The sequence below is a fragment of the Ixodes scapularis genome, unplaced genomic scaffold (genome assembly GCF_016920785.2).
Source record: "Ixodes scapularis isolate PalLabHiFi unplaced genomic scaffold, ASM1692078v2 PGA_scaffold12__126_contigs__length_90152505, whole genome shotgun sequence".
Classification (NCBI taxonomy): Eukaryota; Metazoa; Arthropoda; class Arachnida; order Ixodida; family Ixodidae; genus Ixodes; species Ixodes scapularis.
In genome coordinates this window covers 71,260,796-71,278,414 of record NW_024609838.1, presented here as the reverse complement: position 1 = coordinate 71,278,414, position 17,619 = coordinate 71,260,796, and the positions used below count along the sequence as shown (strand labels likewise).

The 17,619-nt window shown below is 47.0% G+C and overlaps 1 protein-coding gene across 1 annotated transcript in view; it reads left to right on the top strand.

The window, feature by feature from the left end:
• LOC115320357 overlaps positions 1-17,619 on the top strand; it is a 278,131-nt gene that overhangs the window by 29,523 nt on the left and 230,989 nt on the right. Inside the window, exon 3 of the mRNA XM_040218735.3 lies at positions 16,070-16,159. Within this exon, the coding sequence (XP_040074669.2) occupies positions 16,070-16,159 (90 nt within the window). The remainder of the gene's footprint in view (positions 1-16,069; positions 16,160-17,619) is intronic.

Genomic DNA, 17,619 nt, shown 5'->3' with positions numbered 1-17,619 from the left:
CCTAGTTTTCGTTGTGATGCTGCTGGATGTAAAGGAAGCATCTGAATATTTCCACAATATTTTATTTATTGGAGTTTTGTACTTACAAATTAAGCTATAAAGTGCCAGAGCGTTGGTTATTTGCGAAGCAGTTACTGATTAACAATCGCCTCCATGTACTTGCCAGCAGGGAGAACTTGAATTCATTCAATCTATGAATCTAAAAAAAGAAAAAAGGAAATGCGAGAAAAAACATAAAATGAAAAATATCTAAATTTCACAAGCTGGTAAGATATGCATATTGGCGAAAATACAGTGAGTTTGCAGGCGAGCTGGTGGATGTTTTCTGTATTTAAAAATTAGCCTAGACTATTGTAAAAGGGAAAAACTTGGAAGAAAGAAGGACTACGGTCGACGTTCCTTTTCTTGTGTCCCTTTTCTCGTACAAAATTTTTCTTTTTTTTTTAAACCACAGTTTAGGCTAATTTTTAACATGATCATACATATTTGCGTCGTAGTCGTTAGCTCCCCCACCATCGTCGTCGTCGTGATCATTATTATCATAATTAGTAAAATCCCCACAACAACGTGAGAATGCCAGGCAGCGTGACAAATCCTGATTTTCTCTTAAAGATTAAACGTCTGGATCACATTGCGGGAACGTAAATAAAATTCGGACGTAATCGGCGGAAAATTACCGCGCTGCAGTACAACCGTCCCACAATGATGCGAACCATGTTAAGTAACCGCCGCCGTTATCGGTTTTGTTTTTGTTTCAAAGCCTCGCAGAGAGAGGCGCGTCTCGGCTGGGCTGGCGGCGCGCGAAGAATGAATGGCTCGGCGAATTTTTTCGTCGGCGGCCAAACCCGTCTGCAAAGAGGCACCGCGGCCGTGAACGCACTCGCCATCCTCGCGGCCACTTCGCGTCCTATTTCCAGCGCGCGAGATTGTAGGTCAGCGCGTGAACCGAGGGACAATCGGGCACTTATGTAACCAAACCTTTTTTTTTTTCTCCTCTCTCTCTTCTTATGTCTTCAGCTCGGGTGGGTAACTATTTGCAGTCGGTGTTGCGTCTACCTGTGCTCGGCCTTGTACAAAGTAGCGTGCGGGCTCTTAATGGCGATTGACGACCGACTCTCTGAGCTTCGTTGTGGTATCGTGTTGTTTGTGCGCGTGGGAAGCACACTCCCTCCGAGCGGTGCGAAACTCGAACTGCGCTCGGAGGTAGAGTGCCTTCGCCTCCCCGATCGGTCGCTTAACTCGGTCACGTCTCTTCTTGGCGCGGCTATGCGCTCGCTAGACCAGGCATATTTTGCCACGTGATCGCGCTTTCTACCATATCCAAGTGCTGGGAGGGGAATCAGGCGATGAAAGTCAGGCGGCTGATTGGTGCACTGCCCATTTAGGGTGGACGTAGTATCGAGCACAGTGGTAAATTGGGCTAGTTGGTGTAGCGTTAAAGGATTGAAAAAAAAAAAAAAAAACACCTCGCTTTGTGTTTGTCTTTTTTTGTCCGTGTCTTTTTTCGCGCTGTTTTTTTTAACTTTTTTTTACGGTAGTATCGAGACCGCTCTCTTCGAGATAGCTCCTCCTTCGGCGTCATCGATGGTGCGCAGTATCCCGGTTCGTATGAGGTTATTTTCACTCGCCTAAAGCATAAAGCGGTCACCTCTTCTTTTCATCTCTAGAATTCGGTGTGGAACGGACGCGGGTAGCAATCGGCGGCATCTCAGAGTGCTGGTTTTGGGAGTCGCTCTGCGTGTGTCCGGGCACTGATTTTAGTTGTTGCTGCAGCGATGACATGGTATAGGGCCACCTTATGACCTTGAAACCGGCTTTTGAATTGCGCTTCTTAGGGGGACTAGAGCGAGGTAAGGCGGCAGACTGAATATTTGACTCTTCGTTTTCTCATGTGCGTGTGCGCGTGGGGAAGGGGGGTATTTTCAGACACTAGGTATTATCTCCACGTATGTTCATGTTAACCTAAAGTGTGAATCGACCCTTCGGAGACCATGAAAAAAATATAAACATTTACTTATAGTCGCTCACAGCTTAAAGTCGGAGTCACACTGCTTATGCATCATATACACAAGAGAGTCGGCATACAGATTCGAAGTCGAGTCACCGCGATATCCGTGCTTCGAATGCGGAACTTTAATGAGTAAGAGGAAAACACGGCACGCGGCGTTCGAATCACGGATATTGCGGTGATTTGCGTTTGCAGACTGTCTTTGGTATGACGTACGAGTAATATAACTCGGACTTAAAAAAAAAAAAAAAAAGGAGGGCTTGGTGACTTTCAAGCACCAACGTACCTCTTCGCAGTTATTACAATTGCGGCACTAGTTATTAAACAATATTCACACGGAGGGTGCTTTTCGGGGGGACCAGCGGGACTCCCACCCCGACTTGTGCATTCACACGAACGGCGGAGATGGATAAACGGATGGATGAATCTTAATGACTATACCCTCTGTAACGGGCGGTAGCTTGCGCCACCTAGCCGAGAGGAATGTCGGTGTTATCAGACGCATTTAGCGGTGACACTCTCGACAACAGGGCTCGGTGCACACTGACGAGTGACGAGAGTAGAAAAATGCGAGCGTACACGAAACGGCGATACGCGATTATGGCAGCAGCGCTGTTAGATGGAGAAGGCGACGAACTTCTTCCCGCTAAAAAGAAAGACACTTGTTGAATGGGTAGATGCAACACGAATGATGTGCAATGAAAAACCGGTTGTGCGAGGAGCGGCTCGAGGACGGCATTGATGAATATCGAAGACTCCTTCGAGTGCCTCGGACGACATGTGCTACAACGCGAGTCACAAGAAGTAAGGCAATCCCGACGCCACCGCCGGTGTTTCGCTCGGCAGCACTTGTAAAGCTGCCAGACACGCGAACAAAATACCGTGAATTGCAAAGAGATCCCACGCCAGGCGAAGCATTTGTGCAGCCCGAGCAAAAGCCTTCCCATCCTAACTGGGATGTCCAAAGCGTGACGTTGTTCCCGGGTGATGGGCGCACCGGGGAGCAATGGCGGGGGGGGGGGGGTTTCTGCCCCGTCTGAATGCCCCTTTAAGAACTACAAAGGACGAGTCACGAAGTAAGTAGCGGGGCCGTTATAAGACTCACCCTGGGTTTCTTAATCTGTCAGTGATGCATATATGCCGAGAAGCTGAGGGAGAGAAGGAAACGAAAACCTGCGGGGAAGTCCGAAATCCGAGCTCTGATTGGAACGATTAGAGGGTAGACCTAAAACTATAGCTGCCTCTGTCTCCATAGCACTCGTCGAACGCGTTAGAAAGCGGAACGCCGGCGTTCGGCTTTTGCTTTCGCATTCGAAAGCGTTCGGCAAGTGCAGTGGAGACAAAGGTAGCAGCTAGCTTTACGTCTACCCTCCAATCGTTCCAATCAGAGCTCGGGTTTCTGACTTCCCCTCGAGCTTTCGTCTCCTTCTCTTCCTCAGTTCCTTGGCACATAGTTTGTGCTCTGAAGGCGGTTATTTGATAATGAATTCAAAGTTTCATCCAATCTCTCAGTGTTTTTTGTTTTGTTTTTCTAAATACAGAACGCGTTTTATCATCCGAGTTTCACGATGTTATATTACGTTTGGCTGAGAACAGCCGGCTGTAAGGGTCAGCTGTAGCGGCCTGTTGTAACGAAACACCAACGCTGAAAAGCGTAACGCTTTTCAGCGTCGGTTTTTGGGGAACCATATAAAAAGATTTCTGTTCCCCGGCAGGCTTTGAACTCCCGACCTCGAGATTCTGATGCAAGTGCTTGACCGACTGAACTATCTAGATTTCTTTTCTTTCTTTTTTATAGCATTACACTGAGCTATCCTGGGTAGGTGAGACAGACTGGCATTTAGTGGCTCTAGGACAGGCCACACAAAAGCGAGCTCATTCGCGCGGCGCTTCAAAGCTTGGTCGCGCATTACTTTTTTTTTACGTCTTTTATTTGACGCAGCTTTCCTGTCATGTAACACCACCTCACGGCGTGCGTCAGAAGTGAAACCGAATCATCGGTAGGCGCTGCCGTTCAGACGCCCTTCTCGTCTTCCCCTACAAGCCCTGTCGCCCATTCTGTGCTTACCAGTTTTTGCAAGCATAATCAAGCTTGCATAAATTTTTTGTTTGTTTTGTCGGGCTTATACACGAACTTAGCTCTGTTACGTCACGGCGCGGTGGTGGCGTGTCGGGTGCACTTCCGATCTGGGCTGTGGGCTGAAGCCCCCATGCGGGACGTGCATTCCTGTGTTGTTCTGGAAGAAACCAGACAAAACCTGCCTTCTCGTCAAATCGCCGCGACTGGGACTGCACCAAAAGAGCCAGAAAAGGTTTGAAGGTCAGTTTTTATGCGTTTTCTGCCCGCTTGGTTCGTCCGAGAATGTGGATAGGGGCCGTGAAAAAGGAAAACCAGACACCGTCGGACCACAATTGCTTGGGCGGGAAGCACATTGGGTTGAATTCATGGATACTTCTGACTGTCAGGTTTATTTGTTTTGTTCCCACACGAACGCGGAAAAATTGCCAGGTTGTACGGACCACCTGCGGACTACGCTCAGTGCGTCTTCAAGTTCAAACGGCTGCCTGATCGTTCGAAATGTCGTCTGCTCTTTGAAACGTTTCTGCTCGTTGTCGTCTGCTCGTTCAAACGACAGCGGCCCGTAGACCAGCCGTTGACCTGGTAATTGCGATAAGAAGTAAGCGCAGGCCTCAGAATATTTTTAAGTTTAAAGGTTGGTTGAAGTAAGTAGGCTCGGTGTAAACAGTATAGATACAAGTAGACTTTGATAATTGTTACCAGTGGTCGTCACTGACTTGCTATGCCCGATTCACTTGGTCCGATTCTGCTTGCGATCTTCAGTATCGGCGTCGACCATCTCAGCTACGGTTGACGCTTTTTCAGCCCGAGCGACCTCATGACTGAAAACAGCGACCAGAAACTCATAATGCGAATGAGACTTTAGTATCCATCCTGCGGCGTCCACGCGGTATGAATCGCCGCATGTCACATTATTCACGCGAAGTTGTGCGGTGTAATACGCTTGGTTAATTTCGCTGAGGCCGTTAAAGTTGTTACGCATTGCCAGGAAGACGTGGAATTTTCGAATCCAACGCGAAAAAGAGATCGGGGGCTCACACCGTCGCCGAAAAACATTGCATTCCAATGGTTTTTTTATGGGCGACGGCGAGCTTCTTGCCCACACTCCATCGCGCATGCGTGGCGCCGGTGGCGCCCGCTAGGGGCGCTCTGGGTTGTTTGTAAATATGAGTTGGTCTATTAAGAACGCTAATACAAGAGACTAGTTAAGATAGCACCCTAGTGTGACGCAAAGTAGACTGAAAGTACACAACTAATTCCAGGAGGATACAACTGCATGCAGTCACCGGCACCTTGATAAACGCAGGGCCTGTTAATTCCGGCTCCTTGCTTTGTGCTTTGTTGTTTGTCGTTCTTATCGGTTAATGCCGCTACTTCGCCAGCTGCGGAGACTCAAGTTAAGATATTTGCTAACGACAGGAGGTTAATGAGAGCTAGTTCTGAGCATGCGCTGCGGACAATTAACGACCAACGAGAACTGTGCACCATATTTTCTGACGGCTTAAAAGGGACCTTACAAGGATTTTCTAATTGTTTTTAAATTGGCGCTGAAACGGACGTCATCGAACGTAGGAACACGGATAATAAAAAAAAATTCTCAGGAATTCGAATTATTTTTGGAACTACTCGCAACTTAAAAGCCCCAAAAAAGAGGCTTTTTGCTCCGTGACATGATTGCATGGAGGGTTGGAGTGAAGTGGCTGACCAATTGGCTGCAGAATAGGCTCACTGTTGCCGCACCGAGGACGTGCTCGTCTCTTCATCGCTAAAGCTCTTTGCGTCGTCGTAGGTTCAGGTTCGAAACGCGGTCGGCGTTACCTGTAGACCTGGACTGTTTTAATAGACCTTTTCATTTCAAAAGTCGCCTGACCGGCAAGTAGAAAGCGCTGGTGCACTCGCCACCATTAGGTTGCTTCAGTTTCGTTGATTGCGGTTTTAACGTGCCCTCGATTGTGTTGCTGTTTCATGCTGCTTTTGCTTAATTTTGTGATTCAAATTTATTCTTCGTAGCCCACAACCATACTTGGGAAGTAATCCGTTACAAGTAACGTATTACTAGTAGTCCGTTACTTTTTCGAGTAATTTTGTAACTACCACGTTACTTTTTTTGGAAGTAATCTGTAATGTAATTTCGTTACAAAATATCGGTAACGGATTACTTTAATTACTCGTTACTTCTTTAAAATATGAGCATAATACAGTAGCTGGAGCAATACGAGCAGAACATTCAGCAACATAAAGAGAGCAAGTTCAACAAAATAGAAAACAGCAGGAAGGAGAGAATAGCCGAAAAGAAAACACGATTATTTGTATGACCGGTCACTCGAACCACTAGAAAAACGGGCAAGGCACGTAAGACAAAGATCAAGTATAACAACGCCGAGTAGGCTCTCCGTCGCCTTCCCCATCGCGTTTTTCTTCTTCTCCCGGGCAGGAGAAAGCTCTTCATGTTTATTTGGCAGCAGCTTTCGGTGCCTTGTCAGCTTACAGCTAAACGGAGTGCACCTACACTCATTCTCTTAAATACATTATTTTATTTTTACAAGGACTACCATAATACGGGCGCATGAGAAATGAAAAGTAGTGTTGCAGAGCATTTTCGAAAAATATCAAAATCGTTGCTATTGTTTTCAGGATAAGTGTATGCAAAAAGTAACGTGAAAGTAATTTTTAATGTAACGAGTAAAGTAATCCCTTACTTTTCAGCGGAAGTAATTTGTAACGATAATTTATTACATTTGAGGCTCGGTAATTTTCATTACATTTTTCAAGTAACGAGCACAAGACTGCCCACAACGAATAAAACAATGGTACTGAGCCACTTTGAGAAATACGAAGTGGTTTCAAGCATAAATTGCGATTTTGTCTTTTTTACAAACGCCATCTTCGTATGATTACGTCCATCGTTAGTTTCGGTCAGGTTCAGTGGTGAAACAACTGAGCTGGTGCTCGGGGAGTATTACCATTGTCCACGGCCATACCCGCGGATAATTTCCAGAAAGAAAAATTCTAAGGACACCTAAGCACTTCTTATGAGTTGTGAATGCGAAAGCATGAGTGTCGTTCTTCCACTCCCTTATTTCGTCCGCGGCATAATGGCGCGAACGGCCACGTTTCGCTAATGCCGAGGGTGCGGCCGACGGCCGAGCGCGCGCTCTCGTGAAGTGGCCGCGCCGCGCTGAGCTCGGCCGTGCAGCCACTCCGGAGTCTACCCGGGCGGGTTCTGCTGCCTCCGGCCAGCCGTTCCCTTTTACCGGCGGCCGGGCCGCTGCGCCACCATGGAAAGGGCTTTTCTGGTGGCGTTCCTTGGAACTACGCTAAGCGAGAGCCAACGGGAGCCTCGTTCCTCGAAACTATGACGCACGTCAGACTATTGGAGCCTATCCATCAGATCACTGCTGCAGACGACAGGCTTCGCTCCCTTGGGACAGTTGAGTTTAGGTGCCGTTTGGCGCGGCTTCAAAAGCTGATAACGCCGGTTCGCTTCATGGGACGGTTAATGCTTTATCATTAAAACAAGTAGAGAGCCTGTTGCCACTTACTATTAGCGGGACAAGCTCCGCCTCCAGCACGTCCTTGTTGCCTGCAGCAGTGCTTTGGCTGCGATTGCACCGAGTGGTTCGGAAGGTAGACAGCACGCGTTCAAGTCAGAGGTTCTACTGCTCATCTTATATTGCAACAGACTATGATGTATGAGTGCACTGTGAAGAAGCATGTCGACCACATGATTAACAACATGCTGAATCACGAAGAGCAGATGAAATTACAAGTTTACCTGATTGATATTTGACTTTTGTAGTCGTACACCAAATTTTTGTGAACTTCGCAGACGGGAAAAGTCTTCTATAATGACGCAGAGGATCTAAAAAATAAGTGATGTTGTATTTGCCTGTTTTCTTTGAAGAAGGATTCGAACAAGAATTCGACAAATCAGCCTAGGCCAAATAGGGAATTTGTTAAACTACTCATTAACGGAATTTCACAATATTGGCCTTATGAAATAAAGTATTTGTTATATGGATACTTGCTTACGACCTTCTCAAGATATGAGGTAAGTGACAGGCCCATCAATTGAAGTCTGACTTTCATCTACCGTAAAACTTGCCGAATAAAATTAGAAGGCGAAAATGAAGTGATCTCCGGCAAGTTTGGCTGAAATAGAACGCCAGGGGCCACCCTATGGACCTGTGTAGAAAGCTCTTTAGTGGTTTGAACAGATGCTCTCTGAAGATTTCGGCGTCACCAGCCACTGAAAGTAAATCCCCTTTCGCCGTCGACAACCCTGCAATCGGGTGGTTTTCATGCTGATGGATTCTTTTCGGATCCAGGTATCGCGGACCCCCGAGCACTCCCAAGCTGGCTGTGCCAGTTTCTTACGTTGGAATCCCAACATTTGTATTGAAGTTAAATAAAAAAAAATGAAGTGGTTATTTTTAGAAAATAGTTTAAGCAACTGAAAGACTGCAAGTATGGGACCAAGAACGGTATAGTTTCTTGAAATTCACAAATAAAGCTGATCAAACGAATGTTTATATCGCAAAAACGATTAGGAGCTTCATACAGATGTAAATGTAATATTATGAACAAACAAATAGCCTGATTTTGACGCACCATAAAGGACTCTACGCACAGTTGCGTTTGAGAGCGTTTGAGTACGTTAGAGTGCGTTGCGTCGAGAAGCGAAAGCTAGTCTCCGGCACATGTGTGCCTAGTATGAAGCGTGGAATCCAATACAGTTAAACGATGTCCGCGTCTGACGTGTGTTTGTGTGTCCCTTGCCTCTTTTTGCGTTCGCATACCAAGATGTTTAACCAACACGCTCTCTTAATTTTATCTAAGTAAATAGCTTGCACTCTCGACATAAGAAGCAGGGTTGTCCTGGTTTCTCGCAGCCGCAACGTAGTCAAACGCACACAAACGCTCTGAAACGGAACTGTGCGTGGACGCCTTTATTCCTATCCTCATAAAAAAGTGCAAGTCAAACATTCGTTACCTGTCTTGTCCACGAGATTTCCCATATAATTAAAAGCGATTGTTTTCGATATGTTATAAATACAAAGCACGATGCTTTCAGAAAACACACGTGGCTATTTACGCTAACAATTTTTGTCACCTTGGAAATCCTAAATGTGCGATCCTGTAAATACACCTCGTGCTTCCTATTGCGAATGATCCGCCACTGTTAGTAAGCAAACCTTAGTTGTCACAAGGGTATTGACTTTTGAAACCTCGTGCTGTCTTAAAGTCGTATATGTTCTTAATGTGCATGAGCGCTCATGCTGATTCCTGTGCCTGTGTATATAGCTTTTTCACACAAAGCCGGAGGTAAAAATAGTCAAAATTGTATAAAATTAACCGCAGAAGTTGGGCACGTAATGCTGTAATGCAGTTACGTGGTAAATATAAATGTCGGACGTCACTTTACGGTGTAAGGCAAGAAACCCTCTAAAACGCGACGAAAAACACGAATTCAGCGCATCCGCCAAGGTGCAGAGGGGAGAACGAAGCGACGACTTTCGGCCACATGACTTGATTCCAATATCGCAGCGCTCGTATACGGCGCACGCGCACCGGCATCGGTGTTCATCGTCCACCCCGCCGCGCCCCGCCATAGAGTCCAGAGCAGTGGTGCCATCAAAGCAGACTTGTGCCTATCTTAAATACTCTACTCAAGATATTGTATTTCAAATATTTAAACGCAACCATGTTTGACGGAATTTCGTCTGGTTGGGCTAAAATGAGAGAAGTGCGGACCTTCACCCGCCAAGTCATAAACGGTTAGGTGCCCGACGTTTCAAAACCGATTCGGTTTTTTCTTCCGGATCTGGGGCGATTGCACATGGAGAGTAGCAACTTCTTTTCCATCTAAGGTGATGTCGTTTGTATCATTCAATTTTTCTTCTTTAGGTGCCCTAGTCCGTTGACATACGCCGATGGTAAAGTGCCTTTCGATCTACTGATATTTCCTGGCGTAGTCTGGATATGCCAGAATTATATGAGAAATTGTTGCGGATGTTGGTTTCAACGTTGATTATTCTGGAGTTTTCAAAATCGGTACGGTGGGCGTTGTCATCACAGTGCTTTGCAACAGCACTCCGCTTCCGGAAAAGTTTTTGCACGTCGTTCTTGCGTTGTAGAGTGGAAGAAGGGGGATCGGTGGCCGACAATAAAGAAAAAAAAAAAAAAAGGATCGGTGGCCGAGTGGTCTAGCGCACACCAGCTCGGAGCACGTGGAGCGAAAGCTCGCGCTGCAGAACCCAGGGATCCTGGGTTCGAGCCCCACCCCTGCCCGTTTCGATCTGGATGAGCATCGTACCGGCGTGCGGTCGTGTATCACTACTGCGTGATGCACGTTAAAGACCCCAGGCTTGCGGTTGTACTGCACTGGCTAAATTGCTCATCTACAGCTGGGAGACTCGTCGTTCCTGTGAGGCAGACCAAGTTCTAGGCTGTATAAACACACACACAACCCAATTTTATAGAATGGAAGAAGAGGTTTATTTAGAAAGACAGGGAGATTGCTCCATGCTGTTTGCATTAACCGGTTTCTCTGTGCTGGGGAAGCACAGAGAAGCATTGTGCGGCAGGCCCAGGACTGTGTGTTTGCTCTCGTTCTTTTGAAAACTGCCAGTAGGTTGGTGTTTTAAATCTTGTAACTTCAGGGTGGGCCCACAGTAGTCATATATGCTAATGAAAGCCAAAGATAGCAAAAACGCGGCGAGTTTACAAAAAGCAGAAAGCACAAGTCTTTTCTAGAGTATCACTAGGGCGTCACTGGGACAGTTGGTGTCTTTGCAATGCGAAACACCACTGCTTCTTGCTTTTTTTTTTTTTTTTTTTTTTTTTTAGGAAAAGCAAAGTAATAACCCCGGACCTTTCGGGGTTGGAATATCTGGCCCTGACACTCGAATGAGTTTGAGAATAAGAGAACGGGTTGCTGGCACGGCCTTGGAGCGATTCCGTAAAAAGAAGACCTTGGCGCGACCTCTCGGACCAAGAGAACGATTGGAGGAAAACATGGGCCCACGAACGGCGTCTCGTATAATTCGCTGTTTGGGTGCACACGCGGGAGGGCAGTGATGTGAGAAGCGGCGCCATCGTCCACCCACTTCCTGCAGCGCACGCTCGTCGCGGACAGCGTTGCGGACAGAGAAACGACAACTCTTTCCGGAACTCCGAACGTGGAAAGCGCTAAACGGTCACGATCTAGGAAGACCGGCGAAATCGAAATGGTGCGTCGTACGAAGTTATACTTCTTTTCACATTAGGGAGTTTTAGTAGACCGTTCCGGTACATTCGATAAGAATATCCGATAACGATACAATGCAAGCGCAAATACGTCGATCGGCGAAATATCTGGTATCGTAATAGGAGCCATCGAGTCCTCCGCTCGTTCCTAACTAACCAGCCAGGAGGAAAGCGCCGGTAGCCCTTTCCCCTTTTTTCTCTCTTGCCCTCTTTCAGTAACACCACCTAGAAGACAAGGTTATTGCGCCACCAGCGAAGGCCAACGCTGGACACAGATTCGAAACGAGTGCTGCGTCAGCGCTCGGCGCGGAGTCAAGTTGGAGCCGAACGTTGACGCAGGCGTCGTGTTCAATCTGTGCCCAGCGTTGGCCTTCTGTGATGACGTCATCCCTATCAGCACTACGCGGTTTTGTCATCTTGGATATGCAGTCTAGAGTGTTCCGAGCGGACCAAGTCGTAAAAACGGGCGCCTCAACATTGAAAGCTCAAACTTTCGCCGAATGTGTACTGAGCAGGTCAGTCTTACCGTGAGAAGTTTCAAGGCGAAGTTCTCTTCCTGTAAGAAAATGATAGCAAAAACTTGCCAAACTAAAGGTTGGGTGCGTTCCCAGATGACCAGGTAAGAAGCTACACTCTCGGAAAGAGAAAGGTATATTCTTACACCCCTTGTCTCATGTACGACACCCCAAAACTTCAATACGACGTCCAGCGCGTTGATGTCGAAAAGACGGCTCCAACTTCACGAGGGGCTTGAGAACGGTGAAAGGTACCTTATTAAACAGCAAAAATGTGTATCAAAGACTTAAAAAAAAAATAAAAAAAAACACTGAGATTTTGTACTAAAATTAAAAAAAAACAATCTTTTTTTTTTTTTTTTGTGTGTGTGGTCGGTAACACGTACACTTGCTATTTTAATAAGTTGTACCACTCGACTATCAAGCCGCTCATGCAAGTTGGAACATCGGTTCGACGTCAGCGCGCTGTACGTCGAATGGAAGTTTTGGGGTGTCGTATATTGGACAAGTGTAAGAATATACACTTTATTTCCGAGAGTGTATTTACTTGTGGCGCCATCTACCGATGGGCGCAGCGAGCATACAACAGAGTGCGTCGTTTACTCGCTGCGCCTAGCGGTAGATGACTCAACAAGTAAATAGCGTCGCTTTAGCGTCGCAAATTCAGTCGTATGTGAACACGCCCAGCCTTTACTTTGGCAAGTTTTTTATCATATTTTACGCAAAGAGAACTTCGTCTTGAAATTTCCCACAGCAAAACTGTTCTGATAAGTGCGAAATTCGGCTGAAGTTCGAGCTGTCTATGTTCAGTCGCCGAATTTTCCGGCTCGTTTTACAGTGGGAATTCCGCTGCAGATATCCCATATGAACAAAATGAAAAGCTCAACCTGCCCTTCGAAGCCATCGTAATTTTTTAAGGGTATAGTAGAGACGCTGCATTTTGTCGCGCTATTATGGAAATCACTCAATGATACATGTCGCTTGCATATTGAGTTTTGTAACCAGGACTCCCCTCGAAGCGCATAGCTAAGCCGTAACTTTCCGGTTTTGGCCGCGATAAACATTTGTCGGCGTCAAACATCCAGAATCGATTCAAACCTGAGAACACCGATTTCTTGAAATGTTTGCTCCCGCTAGGACGCGCGTGTGCCAAATCACGTAAAAAAAAAAAAAAAGGAAGAAAAATAGTTAAATGGTAGTGTTATTTAGAGGAGGCCGAGACACAAGAAGAGCGCGATGCATTGCAAGCAACTGAGAGAGCGTTATAAAGGGAGGATCCGCTGATCTCTATTGTAGTAGGCTGGATCGCGGACCGGCGGCCTGGGCAGCCGGGGCCGAGTGTCGCCACCGGCGGCCATTGATTGACACCACCAAATGCATTGGACTCTATGGGACGAAAGAGAAAAAGATCCGTTTCCCCCGTTTCCAAGCTGTTGTCGGCACTGAAACATTTTGGTTGCTTTTCGATGAGCCCGTCAAATAGCTTGCGTACAGACATTAAAACTGACAGCCCTCGCAGTTCTTATAAATAAATATTTTGTGGTCGAGAGTGACTTCGCTGAAGTGCAGCTCAATGAGGCGAGAGTTACCTAGAGTTACCGCGGAGTCGGTGGCGGTTTCGTTGAGTTGGGTTTAGCAGACGACAAGCTCGAAAGCTTTACGCGGAATTCGCTCACTCCCGGGAAGCCGCTGTCGAGGTGGAACTTCTTTGTCATTCATCAACTTCTGGGCTTCCCCGAGGACGGTCTCATTGGCGGCGAGTTACTTTGTTTGCTACGAGAGCAGCCTGCCAGCTCAGCCGTAGGTGCTTCGGTACGTTTGTTTTTTTTAATCGGCGTTCGAACGTTTGACAAATACCGATTCGATCTTGAAACACCCGACACAAGGATCGCAGACACCACAAAATACTCGGCTCCGAGCACAGCGTATATGCTTCAATATTTTTACTTGTCTGCGTTTCTCCCATAGATTTGCGTGTATTGCCTGGTGTCAAGCAAAGGCCGCCGGTGGCGACACCGACGGGCTCTCGATCCGCGATCCAGCCTACTACAATAGAGATTAGTGGGGGGATCGGTGGCCGAGTGGGCTAGCGCACACTTTAGCGCACACCCGCTCGGAGCACGCGGAGCGAAAGCTCGCGTTGCAGAACCCATACTCCGTTTCACCGTCAGTCCGAGCGCAGTGGACGCCACGAGCCATCCCAGCCGATCCAGCGCCGGGAGAAAGTCGCGTGACCTGCCGGTGGGGCGGGGCGACACAGGGAGCTCAAGGTCGCATGACACTCCCTCAACGCCGCATTGGCTGGGATGGCTCCTAGCGTCCGCTGTGCTCGGACGGAAGGTGGGATCCTGGGCCCAATCCCCGCTCCTGCCCGTTTTGATCTACATGAGCATTGTACCGGCGTGCGGTCGTGTATCACTGCTGCGTGGTGTACGTTAAAGACCCCAGGCAAGCGGTTGTACTGCACTGGCTAACTTTCCCATCTATAGCGAGTGACTCGTCGCAACTTTGAAATGGCTGACCAACTACACTCTAAAAAAAGTTTGTGCGTCTACTTTCACGCACAATACTCGGAGAGCCAATCACCACAACTTACGGAGGCAGCTCAGCGAATGGCAATGCCGAAACATACGTTTAGACCAAAAAACGCAGTCTGAGTTGTGACATTAAGCAATGCAAAACGTCACGCTTGCATTGCTTAATGTCACAACTCAGACTGCGTTTTTTGGTCTAAACTTATGTTTCGGCATCGTCATTCGCTAAGGTGCCTCTGTAAGTTGCGGTGGTTGGCTCTCCAAGTGTTGTGTGGGAAAACAAACTCACGGACTTTTTTTTTAGAGTGTACACGCTGTATAAATATCCACACAACCCCAATTATTACAGAGCGTTATAAAATGTTCTGAGTCGTCGTATAACAGGCAGATGCGTTTCAGTGGACATGAGTTTTGTACTGGGCAGCGATTATTCTTTGAGTTTTCTAAAGCAGATACGCGTTTCATGACCCGCGTTCGAACGCGCGACACTGGGCGAGGAACAGGCGACTCTCCGGTTCGCTCTGATTTTGAGCGAGACAAAGAGCAGAGATCCTACTAATCCTACCAATCAGAGCTGACGTCTCCGCCGCACTCACCTCTCCTCCCTCTCCCTCAGTTTCTATCCCTAAGAAATGCCGAGCGCGGCTTTTTTCTTGCTTTCTGATTGGTTCTTCGACGTTCTGATAGGCTATTGTCGCAACCTGATTAGCTGCGACAATAAGAGGGATGAATCAAGTCACCCCGAAGTGCGGCGCCACAATAATCACCGTGTCTCAATTTGGGCGTCTGTTCGGTGGTTTTGTTTCCACCCTCTATGCTTATGGCTATGCTGCTTCCGGTGAATTCAATCGTGCGCGAAGGGTGTTCCATGACATTCCTCGTGCGCGCAACTCTTAAAAATGCACGTGCGGCTACTCATTCTAAGAACAGTCGGAGGAGCCATCATGGATCGCTGTGACAGAAATGTCGGGGAATGGCGATGGCGAACATATGCGTCGACGCGTGGTTCCTTCTGTCTCGTTAGTCGTATTTTCCGGCTCGTTGGACATCCGGACTCGATAGAGATTTGAGCCGAATTGCATCTTTCATCTCGTTGGATATTCCGTCACGTTGGACGTTCAGGCTCGATTGGAACTTTTGACGTGTCGTTTCCGGCTTGGAAACACAGCAGCTTGGGCTAGTTGGTTTTCCATCTTACCACTTCACAGCGCATAAATGTCTTACAAAACAGGCACTCCCTTGATTACAGACACGAAAACAGCGGTGTGTGTATTTTTTGGTGTCTGTAATCGAATGACCGCTTGTTTCGTGAGACGTTTATGAGCTGTGAAGTCGTAAAACGCTTCCGGCTTTTTCCGCGGAGAGTCGAGTCCTCTGTCGAGTTATTCATAACGGTACCTTAATCCCGCCAAAATGATAACATTTTTACTTATTTATTTATGTGAATGACCGAGTGAAATACCCTCCGCGCAGAATACGCGGAGGGCATTTAATAGTAATAATTATAATAGTAATGTAATAATTGTGGCTCGTTGAAGAGTTTTAAACCTCGTATTTGCCGCATCGAACGTTGTGTCCAAATTAAAGTGAGCCAAACGTGTGATGGCAGTCACGATATAACAAGTCACTCGGTGATTTACAAATCTCTCCTTAATTCAGTCACCCTCTTCGCTCATATTCGCAGATGGAACGACTTCACCCGAAGAGTGTCCATCGAGCGATCGCCCGATCTGCCGCGGAGGCACCTACTTCGCCCGCCTGGTGACGACAACCGGTGAGCCCTCCGATTCAGTGACATTGACCAAAATCTAAAGGGGTCGCACCCCGTCACACTGTTCATCTTTTCTTCATGGAACCCCGTGGTCACGCTGCTCGCGCATAAGACAAAAAACACGGTGTTCTCGGCAGACGTTTTTGACAGACAGTAGTGAGTTTTAGTATTGCGTATACGAGCAAACGCAAACCCTGTGCGTTTTCGTTAGCGTTGTGTTCTCCGGGATGCGCATGCGCGAAGTCGCCATGCGCCAACCCAAGGCCGCAGTTTGGGCTCCGCGCACGCGCAGTGTGGAACACGCAACGCTAGCGAAAACGCACAGGGCTTACGTTCGCTCGTATACGCAATACTGAAACTCACGAGTATTATCTGCGGATGCGTCTCAAGCATGTTTGGAATGATAGTTGCTGCACACACATGTATGCTTTCAACCAGGGTTGTAAAGTATCTATGCAACTGAAAATCGGTATCTAGGTACTTTCGTTGTACCTGAGGTACAAACCTAGGTACTTTCATTTCTCGGTATCTGTATCTGTGTCTTAGGTACATTTTCCAGTATTTTGTAACTAAGTGAAGTTACTTTTACTGATACTTTTTTATTCACTTCATCAAAATGGTAGAAACTATAAATCTTGAAGTATCAACACACTACCATGTGCCGTGATTAACGTTGAGTTGGGTACGACCTGGGAGGCACTGACTTGATCGAGCGACGTTTTAGCGAACGAAGCCCCACCCATGATGTTTCATCGAACGACACTTTAGCGAATGGCGGTGTTCATTTGAGCGAGCGGTGGATTAGCGATGCCGTTCAAGCGACACCAATTTATTAAATCGCTTCGGAACTACGTCTGGAGAAAATAGCGACCTGCTTCCTTCATCTCAAACCGAAACCGACTTCATTGCATGTTTGAAGCTCCTCTGACAACTATACAAGAGAAGAGATGACTTGAAAGATGTGCACAGTTCCTGGTGCCTGTATCTTGTCCTGGTGGTGGCTTTCTTCCGCCATAAATGCAATATAAAATATAATTAAAATGAATCATAATTACAACCGTAAAAAAATGTAACATCGCGGATATAATACCGTTTCCACTCAATAAATCGGACTCGGCGGTTATCAAAACTGAGAAAGTTCCTAAAGAAAAAAAAGAAAGCTTATTTTTCTTCCTACTGACGGGGGAAAAAAAAGAATCCCTCTTGTTCCCCTTCTCCAGGGATTACTTTCGTCATAACCGAGGAAGCTTGAAGCCTTTTGCTGGATGTCGCAAAGGTTAGGTGCATATGCTCTCGACTCGTGCGTTTCTTCATGCGGCCGACGCATTCTCGGCCCGTCGACGTCAGCACCGGCTCATGTGAAGGGGGTTTTCCTTATTTCTCGCATTGATAGCAATAAAGCACTTTTATCGAACTAGTTTCGTGTGTACCCTTAGTATAAAAAGCTTTACTTCCAATATATT